The sequence below is a fragment of the Microchirus variegatus genome (genome assembly GCF_963457635.1).
Source record: "Microchirus variegatus genome assembly, chromosome: 3".
Lineage (NCBI taxonomy): Eukaryota > Metazoa > Chordata > Actinopteri > Pleuronectiformes > Soleidae > Microchirus > Microchirus variegatus.
Window position 1 is genome coordinate 27,040,575 of NC_139804.1, and position 21,372 is coordinate 27,061,946.

At 40.5% G+C, this 21,372-nt stretch overlaps 1 protein-coding gene across 1 annotated transcript in view; it reads left to right on the plus strand.

Moving 5' to 3' along the window:
* Positions 1-10,274, plus strand: part of clpb (ClpB family mitochondrial disaggregase) — a 34,669-nt gene extending 24,395 nt beyond the window's left edge. Inside the window, exons 9-16 of the mRNA XM_083887351.1 lie at positions 2,537-2,592; positions 2,859-2,903; positions 3,399-3,560; positions 3,662-3,818; positions 5,557-5,630; positions 5,745-5,864; positions 8,809-8,913; positions 9,332-10,274. Of these exons, the coding sequence (XP_083743477.1) occupies positions 2,537-2,592; positions 2,859-2,903; positions 3,399-3,560; positions 3,662-3,818; positions 5,557-5,630; positions 5,745-5,864; positions 8,809-8,913; positions 9,332-9,529 (917 nt within the window). The 3' untranslated portion in view covers positions 9,530-10,274. The remainder of the gene's footprint in view (positions 1-2,536; positions 2,593-2,858; positions 2,904-3,398; positions 3,561-3,661; positions 3,819-5,556; positions 5,631-5,744; positions 5,865-8,808; positions 8,914-9,331) is intronic.
* Positions 10,275-21,372: the final 11,098 nt, after the last annotated feature.

The window sequence follows — 21,372 nt, forward strand, 5'->3', positions numbered from 1 at the left end:
CTGCCAAACAAATCAATTTAAACGCCTGAGAATACACAAGGCGACAAGGCTCTCAGCAAATGAATTTATCTCAGTGGTGACACTGCTGTGGTGTGGTTTAAAAATAATTTCACCATTTTTTAAAGCTCACATAGAGTGGTCTTGTGCACATAATGTTAGTTATGGAGGTCTACTTACATATATTAACTTGCTTTTATGGTAAAAAAAAACCCTAGTTGCTGTAAACGAGCCGATAGAAATCTGTCTTTTCTGACGCTGTTCTTCAGCCGCGATATTTCAGACATAAATCTCACCCCCAGAAGACAGAGTGTGTTGTGATTGGCCAGCCAGCGTAGAGCCTTCCCAACTGTCTTGTGATTGGCCAATACCCGGAAGTGACATAGTCAGCACACCCGCTCTCAGAGGCGCAGCTCCCCCCTCTGGAACGGAGGATGCACTGCTACTCATTATCAAAACATTGTTTTAACAATGTTTAAAAATAGCTTTGTCACGACTCCCCGCCGCAGCCCCTTTTATGACTTTGACCCGGAGTCAGACACAGAGTCAGAAGACACTGACGCTCGTGAAACACCTCCACAACGGATGTTATTCTTCTGCGGTTAAATGTATGCAACAGAATGTGCCCCGACTAGTGCCTGGAGCAGGAGGATCTGCTGTTCAGGAGAACCGTTGTTTACGTAACCAGACTGGGTTTTTTCCGAGATCTCGCTGAGCCCAAGATTACAATAAAACACAGCGTTCTCAGCAATGGCTGAACTGTTTGTTTTCGAAACTTCAGGGCTTCTTAAACAAGGTAAAGACGCAGATACACACTAAAAAACAGCGTTAATTGGAACTTCCGGTCTAAGTCGGCTTTAATACATTAAACTTATGAAAAATAGGTTTCTCCTTTCTCATAGTTTACAACTGTAAAAGTTGACTACCATTTATAAGCTGTCGTTGTAAGCCAATTTTATTCATTCACTTAAATGTGTGGTTCACCATGTTGCCAGTAAATCTTTTGAACAGTTACTGTTAATGTTTAAAATTCAGTCTTGTCCATATTGGTTTTCAATCAGTTTCCTTCTGGGGACACATTTTTTGTCAATCAGCCAAAGTTCTTGTGGTCTAGAAACAAGCAGAACTGTCTGGCACCACCAACCATGTACTACAACACGACGTGGCTGCAACTAACGATTATTTTCACAATCGATTCATCTCGAGGAATTGATCAGCCGTTTAAAATGTCAATAAATACTAATAAAGGTTGAAAATGAAACCTCCAGATGTTGTTGAAAGCCTCCAAGAAGTGTGGTAGTCTTCAAGCAGACCCGTGTGGATACAATAGAGACAATACTAATATTTGTACTAGAACTAATACTAGACATCTACAGTTCTTTGATGACTGCAATCACAGCCTTGAGTCTGATGTAGTTGTTTTCACATGTTTTAAATGACCAAGCTGAATTGCTAAGCACATCAAGGTAACCAGCCATTTCAGACACACAACGCTACAGCTGTATTACAAATATAAACAGCCCACATTGTACAGACTGCGCTCGGTGAACCATTTATGTATAATGTGAAGGTCCAGTACGAGAATAAGGTTGTAATATTAATATTACTATTACTAATATTACTATTACTATTATTATTAAGATAATTGCAATATTACGAGAATATAGTTGTATAGTCGTTATTTTCAAAGCTGAATCTCAGATTGCAGCTATAGCTGCAACCGACTTTGAGTTGGGCTCCACAAATGAGGGTAATTCTTAATCTTTTTGGCACATCAAAACTACATTAGCATCAGTCTCAGGGCTTTGTGCACACACCTTTAGATATAACACGGAAATCTAGAGAATGCTACTGTAGGTATTTTAATAAAATAGCAAAGGCAAAGGACTTTAAAGATTAAAGCAGCAGCAGTTTTTTTTGTATTTAAAGGACAATGAGTGGGACATCTGCAGTCTAGTGGAACGCTTAAATGTTCACAAGTAGCAGTGAGAAGTGTTTTCACAAGGGGGGGAGACAGTGTGGTATTATGGGAGATGGATGGCTCAAAATGAGAGCGATGGGGAAATGACAGGACAGAGAGATAGATGAAGGAGCGACTGTGTTCATATTCTCTGTTGCCTTCAGCGACAAACAATGGCCATCAGACATCAATATTAAACACAGCAACAAGACACACACACACACACACTCATCATACCCATATGCATACCAAACTCAGGACATCAATATCATATATGAGCATTTATATGCAGAATATTTTACCAACAAATGTAATGTGTGCTGCTGGAGATGATTGAAAGCTGTGTAAAGGGAGGCACTGGGATTTAATCCAGCTCCTAGAGAAAGAGAGAGATCGTCTTTCTGTCTAAAATGAAAGACTTGCTGAAATCACGACATGCTGATGTACTGAAAAAGGCAGGGGTTTTCTGTTTTTGTTTCTTTGCTTGTCTCAAATAAGTAAAAAAAAAAAAAGATAGAATACTGAATAATTCTATATTTTCTCTGTTTTGTCTGTCTGGTTGGATGGCGGCTGTCCCAGGGAAGACAGAGCTGGCCAAACAAGTGGCCCGTTACATGCACAAGGACCTTAAAAAGGTATGTGACACAGCAACTCACACACACACACACAGTGTATACAAAGGTGTTTTCCACAAAATCAATAGATGGGAAAAAGAATCTTGTCAATGATATAAAACACATAGAAGACATTTAATTTAGTGGGTCATCTCGCCTTGAAGAAATGACAGACAAATCAATTTGTGTTGGTTGCCGTGGTAACTGCAAAAAGAGTGCAGCTGGAAAAAAAAAAATACACACAGCGATATACAGTTCACACATTTATCCTGTGTGTGTGATTGCAGGGTTTCATCCGTTTGGACATGTCCGAGTTCCAGGAAAAACACGAGGTAAGTGACTTTGTTATCTGTTCTGTCCTGAAGCCAAAACACCGTTTGTACAACAATGGTCAGCAATTGGTGGCCGTGGGCCAAAAGTGGCCCACCAGCATCAGTGTCTGGGCCCCGGCAGATGATTTAAATGATTTGCTTATTATCTTCACAAAAAAAATTATCATTTCATCTCGAGTTCAGAGCTTTTATTCTGAAAAAAAATATGAAAATAGATGCTGCTCGCACACATTTGTCTTCATAACAAGCTGGTGGACAAAAGACGATGTCCACGTTATTGTTAGTTTAAGGGCAGCAAAATGTGGGTTTTTGTTTCTGACTGAAGACGTTCTGACGACGATGTTTTGGTCCAAATATTCAATTATTTAGAAAAACATTTACTTGCCGATCCGTGGTGCACAATGTTTGCATTCATCAGCTGTCCATTTGTGATGAGAGCAGATCTTTGTGCGACTCGATTAATTCTATTTATTTACTTGTTTCTCCGGCTCACAGGTGGCAAAGTTCATCGGTTCTCCACCAGGGTATGTGGGACATGAGGAAGGAGGTCAGCTGACCAAGCAGCTGAAGGCTTTCCCCACCGCTGTGGTCCTGTTTGACGAAGTAGACAAGGCCCATCCTGATGTGCTCACTATCATGCTGCAGCTCTTTGATGAGGTGTGTATACAAACAAACGCCCGAAAGCAGATTAAGAAAATGTGTTTTTCATCAATCAATCTGTGTGATTCCTGCTGTTCCCGTCTCTCTCTCTCTCTCAGGGCCGTCTCACAGACGGCAAGGGGAAGACCATCGAATGTAAGGACGCCATCTTCATCATGACATCTAATGTTGCAAGCGACGAAATTGCCCAGCATGCACTGCAGCTCCGTAAGGAGGCTGAAGAGGTCAGCCGCAGAAAGATAGCTGACAAACTTGGTGAGACTGAAAAACGCATCATTATATCTGCGAGAAACGCGCGGATATTATGGAATCGGTCTTGCGTCGTTGCCCGTGTCTGCAGATTTTAGCCGTTAACGCGATAACTGGAAAGGCGTTTGAGATTAAATTTTCTTATTTTTTTTATGGGTTACATACCCCCTGTACCCCCCTATTGATTTTGAGCTGTCTACCATTATTATGAATTAGTCAATTAATTAATTAATGATATAAAAACCATATTTTCGCCTGTATCTTCCAAAGTATTGCAGGTATTGGCTTCAAATTTTGCATGGGCATCACATACCACCTGAGAATTATCCCTATCTTTGTAGCTTTATTATTAATTAGCAAATGTATTTATTTATTATGCTAAAAACATATTTTCGGCTTTATCTTCCAGACTGATGGAGATATTGCCTTCAAATTTTGTACAATGATTCATGTAACAACTATCTACAAGTACAATCATTATTACTTTGGCTATGATTGGTAATAGTTACATAATAAGTTAACTGGTTAACTTATTAGTGAACACAGGAAAAAATAGTTAAGGCATTTTTTCTTTATTATTGAGCTCATTTGGACACATTGAAGATATCATGGTTTTATTTAGCACTTATTCATAATATTTATTACATTATAATATAAACTTATTAATTATCATATAAAAAATAGTTAAGCCTCCATTTCTTTATTAATGCATTGAATGGAAAGTTTGAACATATTGTATGCTTTTTCATGAAATTGAATAAACATAGTGTATGCTTTTTCATGACATTTGGACACTTTGAAGATATGGCAGGTGTGGTTAGCATTTTAATATTCATAATATTTAACAAGGTAAAATAGGTTAACTAGTTTTATTAAAAACTAGAGAGAAATGTATGAGTTCAGGTATTCTGTGTTCAATTTCGAGTTTATATGGATACTTTGAACATGTTTAAAGTGTAGTCAGCATTATATCATAAAACAGTTATTTTGTTGAATTTATTAATAATTAAAACAGTTAGTGGCAGGTGCGAGTGCGTATACTTTGGGTATATTGGAAAGTTGAGGATTGGACAAGTTCGCGGATATACCCCTTGCTGTCGGCCCCCGACAGCGTAGGCTAGTTATACTGACCTGAACAATTATAGATAAATAATTTTTGATTTGGTGGTACTACTTTTTTTTAACAAAACCAGAAATTACTATCCTACTGTTATGATAATTTCTCACTATGGTTTCTGTAAAGTGATCTTATTGGGCGAATTTCAGAAGACATTATGGAATATCTAGGTATCACTTTTCCTCATTTCTTAGAGTAAAGTAAGAGGATCAGTGAAGTCTACCATAAACCATGTTTGAAAATTAGTGGGCATTAATGTCATCTTCTTTTTCCTTTCAGCTGCCAAAATATGCATATATATATAGACAGAATAAATGAATATCAAAATTAATTTGGCACAGAAAATGCCCAAGAATATGGTTCCAACTTTGAAATTTTGTAAATCCAAGGAACTGGATTTTGGATGCAGTAGCATACATACTGTATAGTAGAATTTTTAATATTGTTTTGGTTTGATGTAATGCGCTGCTGCATGTGTACACTGTGCATACTGACACTGTATGCTGGAAGAAAAGGAAGGAAAATGGAAAGCATGTGGATTTGTGTTAGTAATAATTAGCAATGAGATAGGCAAAAGTCAGATAAATTAAAGCATAATTTAGACAATTAATAATGTTTCTCCTCCAGAGGATGTACAGAAAGGTGACGACATCAAAATCTCCCGGCAGTTCAAAGAAACTATGATTCGACCGATCCTAAAGGTAAAACAGTTACACAAAGATGTTTTGTTGAACTACAGCGTTTTCTTTATGACTGGATTTTGCTTAAGAGGCTGCAATAATCATCATCATCATCATGGTTTTGTTCCTGCTCAGGCTCATTTCCGGAGGGACGAGTTTCTTGGTCGGATCAATGAAATTGTATACTTCCTGCCTTTCTGTCACTTAGAGCTACTACAGCTGGTCAGCAAGGAGCTCAACTTCTGGGCCAAGAAGGTATGTGACCCCCGTGTGCACCGGACAATCACATCACAGAGTGCACTTGACATTTATCTATCTTGCCACAAAAAAAAGAGACGCATTATCTGTTTACTATGTTAAAGCAACCATTGTTTAATGAGTTCACACAATGCTGACTAAACCTATCTGCTCCACACAACTCCCTCTCTCTGTGGGGACACAGTGTGATGCGCTTTACATCACAACTGATAGAGGGAAGACTCTCCTTCACAGCTATGCTACTCAGCTAGTAGCATAGCTGTTTAGCATAGCAAAACGGCAGCAAACTCAGGATTAAGTCCTAGTAAAGACAGGAAAATGTGTTGGTAGCCACCTTACTAATTTGAGTGATTAAAAATAGCATGGCTGTTTTGCTATGATAAACAGCTATGTTATTAAAGGAAGACAGCAGCAAACTCAGGTTTAAGTCCTTGTAAGGACAGGAAAATGTGTTGGTAGCCACCTTACTCATTTGAGTGACTAAAAATAGCATGGCTGTTTAGCATAGCAAAACAGCTATGTTATTAAAGGAAGACAGCAGCAAGCTTATGGTTTAAGTCCTAATTAAGACAGGAAAATGTGTTGGTAGCCACCTTACTAATTTGAGTAACTAAAAATAGCAAAACAGCTATGTTATTAAAGGAAGACAAAAGCAAACTTAAGGTTTAAGTCAGGGGTGTCAAACTCAAATACAGAGTGGGCCAAAATTTAAAACTGAACAAAGCCGCGGGCCAAGGTTGAACAAATTAACCCTTTAATAGGGACCCAAACAAGTTTTGCATTGAATATTGAACAAGCAAGGCTTATATAACTTTATAGTGACATGCAAAATCGAGTTTCAAATAATAATAATAATAATAAAAAAATATCAATGGCATATCAAATAAAATTTTAATAAAAATTAAATGCACCCTAAATACAGGATAAGCGGTAGATAATGGATGGATAAAAATTGAATGCCTCTTTTCTATTTGCAGCCTTCTGAGGTAAATATCAAAATAAACTTTTTCCACAGGCTAATATTACATTTGAAAATAAAATAACAATAATGAATGAATCAAACATTCAAGCCTTGAAGTAGCAAGAGAAAGTGCATGAATAAAACGTTAATTATTGCTCAGTTTGCTACACTGATTTGCTTTAACACTGAATATGGAACAAGCAACGCTTATATAACTTAAAAGTGCAAAATCAACTTTCAAAAAACAAACGAAAAAACATCAATGGCATATTAAATAAAAATTTTATAAAAAATTGAATGCCTCTTTTCTATTTGCAGCCTTCTGAGGTAAATATCAACATTAACTTTTTCCACAAGCTAATAAATTTGAAAATAAAATAACAATGAATAAATCAACCATTCAGGCCTTTTTACTGATCAGTTTGCGACACACTGATCTAATCTGATGTGCCCAAGCCAGATACCTGGCATCTTTTCTTGGATGCTAGTTCATTAATGTCGGGGTTCAGGCTTTGAGCTGAGGCAACCTTCATTATCGAACGAAGGTGTTCATCAGTCAGACGTATCCTGTGAGACGTTTTTGTCATCTTCATTGAGGAGAAAAGTTGCTCACATAGATAAGTGTATAATAATACCGGCGGGCCAGCTCTAATGTTAATTTGATATTGCCTCAAGGGCCAAATGAAATTACATGGCGGGCCAAATTTGGCCCGCGGGCCAGAGTTTGACACCCATGGTTTAAGTCCAAGTAAAGACAGGAAAATGTGTTGGTAGCCACCTTACTAATTTGAGTGATTCAAAATAGCATGGCTGTTTAGCATAGCAACACAGCTAATATGGCAGCAAACTTAAGGTTTAAGTCCTAGTAAAGACAGGAAAATGTGTTGGTAGCCACCTTACTAATTTGAGTGATTAAAAATAGCAAAACCGTTATGTTATTAAAGGAAGACAGCAGCAAACTTAAGGTTGAGTCCTAGTAAAGACAGAAAAATGTGTTGGTAACCACCTTACTAATTTGAGTGACTAAAAAGGTCAGTACATGTTTAAAAATTAGGTCTTAAATCAAACAAACAAATGTTAGAGGATAACTTTGCGTTAAGGAATCAACCCCAGTTCTCTGAAAGTTGTAACATGGACGTCGAGTCTTTCCCACATTACTAATTCAACACCTTGTTTTTAAGGAGTAAACCTCTGTATCTGAGAGAAGGCATTCATAACATCCGTGTCCTCCAAGTGAGATACGGCCGTCTGTCTTTGTCCGGCAGCCGCTGAGCTGTGCATGAACACATGCAGATCAATATGATATGCCACTGCAACTCACTCTAATGTGATTATTTTGTTTAACATGTGGAGCCTTCATCAATATTTAATTATTAATATTACAGCTGGTGTCCTGACAGCAAACATGGGGCCTGCAGGCAACTGATAGTCACTTCTCTTCTTCCTTTTATCCGTTTTTTTAAGTGCAGCTGTGCATGATTTGTGCGCGTGTGTATTCATCTCTGTGGTCTTTATTTTTATTTTTTTTAGTGTAATAACTCGTCTCTGTCTGTGTGTGGCAGCAGCGCTAAAAGCCCAAATCTCATTATTACAGAATCCTCTGGAGCCATTTGTTTGTCACTCACTTATATTAAATAAATTAAATGTTTATTGCTCTCATTGTTGTCTTACATCAGTACATTATCATAATATAAGCATCTATATCTCCAGTGTCAAATCTGGCATCTTATTTATTGAGCGACGTGTTAATATCAGCAGTTAAATGAGCAGTGCTGATCACTCCTATCGACTGGTGTTTGATTAAAGCGCATTAGGGCCTGTTGATTAGCGCTGGCAGACATGTTACTTGACATTATCTCCTCCCTGCTGCTGCACTTGTCTCTGTCTTTTCTCTGTCCTTTCTTTCCTGATTCTGACTGTACGAAGCTCTTCCTGTCTGTGCTCTTGCCCTCTAACCTTTTTTTGTTTCTTATTCATTAGGCCAAACAGCGCCACGGCATAACTCTGGAGTGGGATCGCCCCGTGCTGGACCTGTTGGCGGGCGGGTACAACATGCATTACGGAGCGCGCTCCATCAAACATGAGGTATGTACGACGTACTGTAACAGTTTGAAATTATATTATGGGTTATTGGCTTATAAGAATATTAAATTATTATTATTATTGTTACACAATTCAGTGTACAGATGTCAACAAAGCAACAACACACAGGTTAGAAGTAACTAACTAGCTCATGCTTTAAAAATCGTCTGCGGGTGTTTGCATCAAAAACAAGGCAATCAGAGATGGCAGACTTTACCCCGTTCACGCAACAGGCCTCTGGCGTCCTCTGTTGTTCATAGTGGCACTTGCAAGTGCGGAAGAACAAACAATCAAACAAACGCACAGAGTCGCCAAAAACGAAATACTATATGAAGTAATAACAAAAGATTACGCACTTGACCTCTAAGCACTCGTGAAGCCAAACTCTGCTTTTGTTCTAACCTCGTCACTCATCCCTCAGGTGGAGCGGCGGGTTGTCAACCAGCTGGCCGCAGCTTACGAGCAAGAGCTGCTGCCAAAAGGCTGCACCCTGCGTCTGTCTGTCCAGCCGGACGGCCGGGAGGAGCAGAGCTCGCCCAGTCTGCGGCTCGAGGTGGTTGGAGAGGACAGGTCATCGAGGACGCTGGACATCCGTCCACCACTCAGTCCTGAACACTAAAAAGCAAACAGAATCTACGCAGAATATGTCTGCCCACACGTACACACGCACGCATCATCATCATCATTATGCAGTGTCAGGATGGAAGCATAATTCATGATGAATGTTACCAATAAAAAAAACTGCTAAACGCAACATCACTGCCTCTGTTTCAGTACACACACGTGGAGAAGAAACCGCGCGGACTCCTGATCTAAAATGTCCGCACAGCGAATGTGTTGCAGGTCAGGCGTCAGTGAGTCTGTGCAGCCTCCACTTCATTATTAACATCACCATCATCATCAGTGAGTGGAGGGAAGCCATCATCACGTTCATGAGAAGCAGCAGAAGCAACACTTAGCTTTTACCTCGTGTAAAGTGAACATCCACTGTGTCAAATATGACTAAATGTGTTATTTATTAAAGCTGCTGTATGTAAGTCACTGACTTAAAACTATTCCTGTACAAAGTGAGCAAAGATAGTTTCACAATGTCTTCACTTCACATTTGACACATAGAGAAAGCAGGGCTACATTGATAAATTTAAAAAAAAAGAACTCACTTAATTTTTAGTAAAGAATGTGTTAGTGGTGAATTCCGGAGCAGAATGTGTAGCAGTCACTGAATTATGGCTAAATATAACTGTCTGGTGAATAGTTTCTGTTGATGCATGTTCACGCGAAGACGCGTCGTCTGTCATGGCCGGCGAGCTCTGCTGCGCCTGTGTGACGTTAAGAGAAATTTAGAGTCGTAAAGAAATAATAATCTCTGCGCTGTATCATAAATGTTTGAAGAGCGCCGTCGACGAGGCGCCGCATGTAATCGAGCAGCATCTCTCATTGTTGTTGTGCCCTCTGTGTAAATAAAGTCATTACGACAGAAAGGGAATTCCTCCGTTTGTGTTGTTTTTGTTGCGCTGACACCTTTTGATGGATGGATGGACACGTCTGTCTGTGTGTGTGTGTGTCTCTCTCTCTCTGTGTGTTAGTGTGTGTGTGAAACCAGTGCCTGGGTGGGAATTCTACAACAATAACGCTTGTCCACCTTGTGAAACAACATGACAGAGGAATTTGATTGGAATCCCTCTCTCTGTGTGGGGGGGATGTGTCAAACGCTGGGAGAAAATGCAGCAGCACGGTAAATGTCACTGAAATGTAGAAAAGCAACACACACACACACACACACCATGCAGGAATGTCTTCCCTATAGGGATGGATTAGCATACGGGGTAAAGACACACTGGACCCCTCCCCAACACTGTCTTATTCACTGTCCTGTGAGGAGGAAGTGTCTCCCCAGCTAGTGTCTTTATACTGTAACTGCAGTATTCAATGTTTACTATTCAAACAATTATCTAATCAATCAATTAGTTGAGTGAAGGAAAAAAAAGTTGATTTCATATATAATGTAAATAAAGAGTTTTATTTCACATGATGGGATTATACTGTAAATTTTGTCCCAGAGAAGAACGATTAGAAATCTTTCATAGCCTCAGCTATCACACAACTGAACTTGGATCAGAGTTAATTTTACTAGTTCTACTAATTCTCACTAAATTTGGTCATCTTTAGGGTTAATTTTACTTATTTTAGTAACTTTATTTATTCATTTCCTATGTCCCCTATGTTGTCTTACACCCAAAGCCTGATCTGCTATAAGTCTTCATGTTTGCATTGTGTGCGGGAAGATAAACATGAATTGCCCTTCTTGGAATAATAGTTCCAGTTTTTTGAATCTCAATCTAAAAAGTATCTGAAAGTAAATAAGTGTTGTTGTTTTTTTTATTCCTTTCATATTTCTTTTCCACATCTCAATGGTATCAGATGCTAAAGACTCTTCTGTCTTCACATCTTGTGTTTCACTTACAGATGTTTTCATCCAATTCAATCCAACTTTATTTATAAAGCACCCTTAAACAAAGTGCTGTACATCAGAGATAAATAAAATAGAGTCGCTTTCACTCTGTGGTTGTATTAACTGTATTTTGCACTGATAACTAATTGTCACACGCTGCAAGTGTCATCTGATCACAGATACTAGAACTCTTTGAGGCCCACGGAGAAAGAAGAATAAAAGAAGAAGAGGCAGAAGAAGAAGAACCTTTTTTAAAGCACAGAAGATTGCATCTGGACAGTGGATCAGGTTTTGCTGTGATACCTTGAGGCTTTTCCCATCGCCTATAACCCTCAAACACATCTACAATTTATGGTTTTAGGAAGTAAAGCTGGCATTGTGAGTGTGTGTGTGTGTGTGTGTGTGTGTGTGTGTGTGTGTGTGTGTATCCATTTACCCTCCCCAAGAAGGGAGCACAAGAAAAGGAGGAGAATGAAAAAGAGAAGAGGCTCTTAGTCTGTCCGTCAGGCTATTTCTGACTGCTGCCATTTCTCTGATTAGATTATGGAGAAACAGAAACCTGGCCCTCCATCCTCCTAACCTCCCTCTCCCTCTATCTCTCTACATTTTGCTCGCTCACTAACTCACTCACTCCAGCCATCCTCCCTCCCTCCCTTCCTCCCTCTTCTCCACCTTTCTCTCTCTCAGCCCTTCCTTCTTCCTCCTCTTGTCTGTCTGTCCATCTGTCCTCTCTCTGCCCCCATGTCTTTCTTTTTTCTTTTTTGCAAATGCACCTCCTGCAGATGATTACAAATGGAGGAGAGTTGAAGTTGCAGAGCAAAAATATGTTGATGTGTATAATACTTCATTTTAGTCTGCGAGTGTCCCCCACTGAAGTGAAATAAGATTATCTGATAAATATGAAACATCGGGGGAAGACAAAAATAGAAAGGAAACATAAAGGATGCTACATCAGGTACAGTTAAAACATCAAATACGGCACTTTAAAGCAATAATATGGAGTATGTGTGGGAATCACAATACAATATGGTCCACGATGCCAGAAATACCACGATTCTGTGATAATCAGTGTATCGCAAGACATACAATCATATCGATACGTCGCGATATCTGTCTGACAGAAGAAGACAAAACGTTACCGTGAAAAGTTCAAAGTGCAGAATTTCTCTATTTATTCAAAACATAGATGGATAAAATCTACATATTCAACGTGGATGGAGCATCTTTTACCGTAGCTTTCTCCACCATTATCCCACTGTAATCTTCAGGTAACTTCCACCCCAGTTTCCCCTTGTTCATTTGTAGCAGCGCGAGTGAAAGTGGCAGCGACCGTTTACTTTAGAGCGCATTCATTTGTTGATTGCATGCCTCTGTCACCCCAGTTATGTCGCTTTGCACTATTCCAGGGTTTCTAACTCCTGGTCCTGGGGAGCCACTGTTCTGCATGTCCTCTTTTAACACACCTGATTCAAATAAATGCAGCGCTTACTGACAAGCTGATCCATTTAGGTATAAGAAAGATAAGGCTGTATCTAACCCAGCAGAACACCCAGCTCCTAGTCCAGGCTTTGGTCATCTCCGCCTCTCTTTCTGCACTCTCACCCTCCGTCAGTCCACTGTTCCAAGACTTCTTCTACGTAGCTTATTCCTCTTTTGTAAATCGCTTTGGATTAAAGGTGCATTATGTAATAAATCTAAAGCAACTGGCCATAAAATCCTCATAATATGTCACAGAGACTCAGGAATAATGTTTTGCAGACTGCAAATCATGTTTATGTTTTGAAATCATGTTTTGGCATGTGGCGCCACCTACCGCCGTCTACCAATCATTGCAGTCAGTAGAGTCTCAGCTGCCAAACAACCATGGATTGACAGCAACCTAAAAGGTATATCGGTATTTTGAATTTGAATGTAGTAACCATTTTTGGCCACATTCTTACATATGGCACCTTTAAAGGTAAAAATGCCAAAGCTAAAGTCAGCCAAATAGGGTTGGGTACAGTTCATAAATGAACCGATACGGTAGCGGTATCTGGAATTCGGTACTGGTACCAAACATTTAGCACCAGGTCAACAACAACAACAAGACCTCTCCCTTCCACAACCAACATTTCTTCTTTTCTGTCTGCCTTTTGTCTCCGGTCACAAACAAGTGTTTAAACAAATCAGCTGTGGACTATCGACTAGAACGCGACATGTCATGGCGGGGCAGCAAAAAAAGTCACGCAAACGTTGATAGCATCAGCTACCAACGCTAGCAGTGCTCGTAGTAGTACTGCTACTTATACTGATGGATAGTTTGACCCAGCCCTATAGTGTAGAATCTGTAGACTCTGTCCCTTCAGCTCTTCTATCAGCTGCATACACAGGAAATCTGCTTCTACAATGACATGGATACACACACTGACAGTTATTGTGACTGTGATGGTGTGAACGCTGGGTGTAGACGGTTGTGTGTGTTTGGTGTTGGTGCAGTAACTGGTGCAGCTGCAGCAGGAGGAGCAGGAGGAGCAGCCAGGTGGAGGTGCTGAATGATGAACGACTACTCGAGGTTCTCCCATTATCATATCTGTCCCTGCTCTTAACAGAGGATTTTCATCCGTGTCCCTCTGCACTATACTCTAACACACACACACACACACACACACACACACACACACTGACTCACTTCTCTATCTCCCTCTCTTTGTGCTCTCCCTCTGCTCCCTCCTGGGCAGCGATCGATTTCACCTCCATTACCTCAGTCCACTCAGCTGCAGTTTGAAGACGCTCAGCTGCTGCAGAGCAGGAGGACCCTCATCACAGTCACCAACACTCTCTCCTCTCCCCAAAATCTGACTCTGGACTCTGCGGTGCTGGTGCTGCATCGATGCCCCCCCCTTCCTTTGGTGGAATCATTAGCATAGAAGACAAATAAAGGAGGCCACCACCAAAAAACACACCAGTCTGTGCGGGTCTTTTTTTTTTCTTTTAAAGAAAGGGAACAAATCCATTCCGCCTAATTCGAACCTTGCTCAGGGACAGCTCGCGTGGCAGATTGCAGCCTAATTAGTTTAGAGGGAATTTAATTCAATTAACTTTCCACAGCTCCGCGCGCCCCGCCGCTGGGCTGCTTTCAGAGCGCGGGGCCAGAGCTCCAGATCTAATTAGCGTGTTTGGAGAAGCTCTCCTGCGCGCGGCCTTTCCTCGCTGCTCCAGCTGTGGTGTGCGTGTATGTGTGTGTGTGTGTGTGCGCGCGCGCTGTGGTCTCCGGGGACCTGGTTTTTTATCCTAAAAAGCTTCTTTTTTAAGTAACATGCCGTTATCCATTAGGATAATACAGGTCTGGTGCCGCAGTGGAGAGATGTACGCAGCATGTGAATACGGCGCAGCTGCTGCGCGTCACGTCACGTGCCTGCTGCCGCTGCTGAGTGCGCACTCAACTGATGTTCGAGTGGACTTGAATCAGTGTGAGTGTCGTTTGATGGGTTAAAATTAATGATCTCGTTTTGAAGGCGATTTTTGACCAAACTTCATCCTGATGATGATGATGATGATGATGATGTTCTTGTGTGCTGCTGCTGCTGCTGCTGACTGTCATTTTTGCCTCAGCTCATTAGTTTTGGTTACATTATTTAAATCCAATGATGATGAAAAATGATTTATGGCTCTAACGACGTTCTCTCTCCAGGATGAGGAGAGAATATTCTGGGGACACATAAGAGCACATTTCAACATTCTCATGGCCCTGTGCATCGCTGTAAAATAGGATTTCTAAGTTATGTAAAACTATTTATCCTCCAAACTGTGCACTCGTCACGACAATCTGTGGACAGTTGTTGTTGTTGTTAAGTTAATCTTACTTGTTTTGTGAAGCGATCAACATTCATTTATCTCATGTTTGTAAGTTTTGAGGTGAAAAAAAAAAGAATATAATAACAAAAAAAGAGGTTAATGTGTGGATTTTTTTTTTTCAACTGACTTCATCATATACACCTAAATTATTAAACTGGCATAAAAACAATGTAGGTGCGCTGTTGTTTGAGCAGGTTTAAACAGTAGATTAACACGAGTTTATCTACATAACCCTGTTTATATTTAGTGAAATGGAGTTTGCTCTCGTTTTTAATGCAGCAGTTGGATTTCCATCTCTAAGTCCAACGTGATGTGGTCATAAAACAAAGGAACATTAATCAACAACAACAACAACATACATACTGAAGAGATGACTTTTAATTGAGGTTAGAAAAAGGGATGGGAATCGGTATCGGTCAGTATCAATATATGTTCAAAATCACTGGATTGATTATGGGACAAATGAAAATGTAAAAACCGATACAATCCAAACATCTGACATATCATGGTTCACTAAATAATAATCAGCAAAAGCATTTTAGCTGAGGCATGTTGGGCTGTTTGTTTCTTCTTTTTTTGGGGAGAACAGTATTTGCTTCACAGTTGGAGAATGATGTATTCGAAATGACTCAGCACAAATGTGTTCATAAATGGTCTAAAGTGGACTAATCAGGTAGATACTACTCAGGTAGATACTCAAGTTTGTGATATCGGTATAGTATCGAACACAAAAAACGTGATATATTAGAAAAGCTAGAGTTCAAACAACTTTGTTTTTATGCCAATTTAATAATTTAGGTGTATGATGAAGTCAGTTGAAAAAAGCCTAATTCTTCCAGCTCAGTGTTGAGAAATATACATTTGTTTTTATAGATTGACAATTCAATCTCATTTTGAAAAATAAATAGGGAAATATAGCATCTAAACAAACACATTTGAGCCACTTTGATTAATTAAAAAAAATACAGACAGCAATATAATGATGTTATTAAACACAGGAGAGCAAAAGGTTACTCCTCAAACTCATTGAACTTCTCAGCTTCTCTTATCATGAAATCATGTTTACTTATTTAAAAAAGTAACACATGTCCGCTGTGTTTTCCACTGTCAGGACCCTGCACTGTGATTCTGATCAGGTGAATCAACACTCGGCCTGTACTTGACTCAATTACATACAACATGGCTGCTTCACGTGCTCTCTAACCCGGTTAAACGCGCGCCGTCGTCTCCAGCCGGAGCGTCACGGTGCATTCCGGTAATTGGGGATTGAAATGCGGGGACAGGCGCGCGGACTGGACCCCCCGGGCCCACAGCCCGACTCCTGCCCTCCTTCCCCTCTGCACGGTTCCTCATTCATCATCGGGCAAATTAAATGCGCACCGCACGATCCTCCGTTGTTTCGCAAACGTGGGCCAATGTTAACGGTTGGATCCGTGACTTTTGATTTTATAATAATGCGCCATCAAATCCATCTCCGAGGGAGGAGTGTCTTTAAAGGGACGATGACACGACACATTCCAGTGACTGTGCATCTATGTGTGTGTGTGTGTGTGTGAGAGAGAGAGAGAGAGAGAGAGAGAGAGAGAGAGAGAGAGAGAGAGAGAGAGAGAGAGAGAGAGAGAGAGAGAGAGACAGAGTCACAGCAAACGAAAAAAGAAGTGTGCGTCAAAATAATGCGGTTAAATACGAGATATTATTTCTTTATAAATATCCAAAGTGACATTTCAAACTGTTCAAATGCTCCATATAATATCTACAGCAACAGATACTGAGCGCCGTGTCAATCAGCCACTGCGCATTTTACGCACAGGCAAAATACGCAAAGGTATAGCGTCTAAATCAGCGTCGTTCATAAACCAGATGTTTTCTGTCCTTTTATCTACATGTAAGTGCTTTTTATGTTAATAATACTCAGAAAATGAATTCATATCTTCGATATTTACTCAATTTGACCAATGCCTGTTCATAATTAAAACGCTGTGCATTTAAAAAAGGAGCACGTTCTACATTTAATTTGATTACTTGCAACTTTATTAACTAATTTAGAGCAATGAGACAGTTTGATTAGTTTAATTCATTATAAATGTTAATTACTGTTTGTTTGTGTCTGTCCGACTACAACATGAACTGTTGCTCACAGTAACAATGTGTCACCACATGTATGTGTTCATTTAACTGCGACTTTATACAAAGAAGACGGTTTCTGTCCAAACCAATAAGGAACCGTATCCGCCTGAGTCTGTGCCTCTCGACACATGCGGGACATGTTCTTTGAGGTTTCATGATGGATGGAGCTGCAGTCTCTCTCTCTCTGTCTGTCTCTGTCTCTCTGACTGTGTCTGATTGACAGCCTCGGACCACCACCGTGTGTCACCGGACAGATACCGGACTGGGCCTCCCGCGAGGCTTTTCTTCAAACCAGTGTCGCCAGTGTCCCATCCTTTACTCATCCCTTATTCACATGTCTCCACACACACACACACACACACACACACACACACACACACACACACACACACACACACACACACACACACACACACACACACACACACACACACACACACACACACACACACACACACACACACACACACACACACACACACCTCCATCCATCCATCCATCCATCCATCCATCCATCACAGAGGAGCTCGCTCATTCCCCGCATGCAGCGCCATATTACGCACACAAGTTCTCCAGCTGCACTGCTGCTGCTTGCTTTGACGCGCAAACCTGTGTGCGCCAAAGGTGGAGGAGCATTAGAAATGATTTTTTTTTTAAAGGAAAGGAAAAAAGAAAGCGTGCGATGCTGATGCTGAGTGACGTTAACAGGAAAAATTAAGACAAAACACGTCTCGTAATCCATGAAACTGAAATGTGTGCATCATTTTACATGAAAATATGTTGTTTATTTGTTTCAAACAGTTTGTATGATTCTATTTTATGACTTGTAATTAATAAATGCCCGTACTTTTTATTTTATTTTTATTTATTTCTTAGCTGTTATATTGCACGTGTCCTCGCTGTGGGACTCTTGTGGGATTTTTATTATCACAATTTAACTTAATATATGTTTCTGCCTATTTGTCGCCTGTCGCCATATGATCCTGATTTAATAATCAGTTTACTGCTTTAAGACATAAAACCGCCACTTTAATGTTAACTCAATCATAACTCTGAGTACTGATAACCCGGCTCCTCCGCTGGCCTATAATCCCTATAGTCGGGGTCCTCTCTCTCTGGGGCCCTCAGGAGCCTCTGGGGGACCATTGTGTCCCTCCTCTGTTGACTCAGGCGTCATGAATGCCAAAGCTCCTCGTTACTGTTTCCGTAAAAACCGGCCCATGAATGTAAAAGTGCAAAGTTAAAGCCTCCGCATGCAGAGCTGCGGCGCAGAGGAGAGGTCTCCTCCCTCTGCGCCGCAGCTCTGTGGGTGGATTAGCGGCCTGGAAGAGAAAAACTCTCCGCTCTGCTCTCGTCTTTGAAGGGATTAAGAGTTTAAATGGCCTGAAAGCGGGGGAAATATAGGGTCGCTCCTGCAGGCTGCTCTTTTTCTGGAGTTAAACTGTGAAACACTTAAAAGTTTCAGGGCAAACTCACCTCTGAACTCTGCACATAAACAAACAGCCCCGAGCTGAAAACCACATTTCATTTAACTTAAAGAAACGGGCCCGGTCAAGATCACACACTATTTTATTTTATTATGATGTTATTTTAATCACATTTATACGAAGAACCTTTTGTTTAATGTTATGTTTGTTGAGTTTGAAGGACATTCTGTTTGCATGAAATTTAGTGAGCCATTTCTACATGACACAATATAACTGTGACACTTTGATATACTATTTTATTAAAATTTGAACTTTAGACCAGTTAAAGTAGCTGTTTCACTACATTTTAACACTTATTTCTATCACTTTTATATGAATATTTGGCATCATCACTAGGCCTGTAGTAATAAGCATCAATAATATCTGCAACAACAATGCCACTTAAATTCTATAGTGATGGTTTATTGTAAACCCATTTTCAAGTTGTGTTATATTTCTATGATTTGCATGAATAAAAATCAGTTTCAAAAACAGAAATTCATATAACATCACAACGAAGACGAGCACTAATATGCAGTGTGACTGTTGCACGTGTGGATTATAATCCCATGTTTAGAAGGAAGACTGGGATTGGCACACACACAGAGGGATACTAATTTGTACTTAAAGTGAGTGGAGCAAGGCAAATTCACATGTGCACGCTCACGTGTGCGTGTTCATGTACGTGTGTGTGTGTGTGTGTGTGTGTGTGTGTGTAATGTTATTAAGGAGCATCATCACGCGCCGCCTCTGGTCAGGCAGAGATAAGAGCGCGCACTTATGCGTTTCATATTCGCGCACACGACTCCAAACCCAATTAATTTCTGTCGTGCGTCACGGTGGCTACAACGTAATTTTCTTCGTGGATTATATTATTCTGGTGAAATGTATCCACTAATAAAAAGCCTGTTACTTTTATCAACAAGAGACTGAAAAGCAACAGAAGTGTGTGTGTGTGTGTGTGTGTGTGTGTGGACCGTGTGGGATATGACTTATCACATTGTATGACACCGAACAATAAACTTAAACCAATTTATGGAACGTCAATGCGTTTACGGTTGAGTCTCTCTCTCTCCCTCTCTCTGGTTCCCTCTCCAGTCCTATACATCAACCCGACGCTTTCTGCGCTGACATCTCCGTAAAAAAGTGATCGGAATCAAATCAAAGCTTTTAATCTCAGCAATCACCGTCACATCTGGACGTTTCTCGCCACGTAAAGACTTGTGTGTGGCTGCTGCTGCTGCTGCTGCTGCTGCTGTTCTCCGCGCGCTTTTACGCAGCAGTGTTTTTGGGGCTAAAAACTGCACCTGCTCATAACATGCGCTTATTTATAGATACATTACGCAGTTATGGCTCCATGTATAAACCGCTGTCTCTTATGGTGACAACATGGTGACCCAGTGGAATAACAATGACAACAACACACAGGAAGTGTGAGTTTTATAAGATGCATCCAATACCGGACACAACCACTCTGACTCATTAAGTAAGATATTAATTAAACGCAGATTTATTGGAAAGTTCAAAACACAAAAGTATCAGATGATTATAAAGTAAATAAGTCTGCGTTTGGTCCCGTTTGTCCCTTAACCCTTTAAGGTACGCAACTAGGAACAAAAACAAAATAATTTTTTATTATTTTATTATTTTATTTACTTATGATAACAATAACGTGAAATTAGATCCTAAAGTATTTCAGATACAGGCCTCTACCAAACGGTTGAGACGTCTGTTCATAATGAACCTGGTTTGCATAATTCATAAAGTACAACATTCAGAACAAGTCACATTAAGTGTTAATGAATTCAGCTTAATGCATTTTTCAATTAGATATAGTGAGTTAAAGTGTGGTCGACCAAATGGTTGAGTAGAACCTTAAAGGGTTAACTTGGTCTTGAATGAGCGAAATGAAATCAAAATAACTAACTCATATATGGATTTATGTAAATGAGATGTGGTGACATTTGATATCTGTGCTGAGTGAGGACATTGAACTCAACACAATCATCAATGCTTTTAGAAATATTTCCTTTCTTTCTTTTAAAAAAAAATACTTACTTATTATTTAACTCATGGCACCTGCGAGCTCGCGAGGCTCTGGTGCGCGTGGGCGGTGCAAAAGGGGGGCGTGGGGGTGGGGTTGGAGTGGGGGGGGCTGTCCGTGTCCACGCTCACTCACTGGTGGCATTGTCATGGAAACTACAGACCACCGCCTCGCTATTGTCTCGCGCTCTGCCAAGTTTATTATAAACACCGCGCGAGCCGCAGCGCGCTGTCAAACGGAGCGCGAGCGCACAGAGAACTACAGTCCAGGGAGCAGAAGAGAAGAAGACGGGATAGACGAGACAGAAAGGGAGATATAAAACTGAGGGGAAGTGAAGGTAAAGTGTAGAAGGAAACAAAAACACGCCTGGATTATTTGCGGTGAAAAAAACAAACCAAAAAAAGAAGAGTTTTGGGGAGACTTTGCGTCTTTACGCAGTGGCTGGGACAAACACAGAGGAGCAACTGTGAGCATCTTCTCTCTCCATCCTCATCCACCTCGCTGTGTGTACACACCGGTGTTGGCACCGGCTCTCCTCC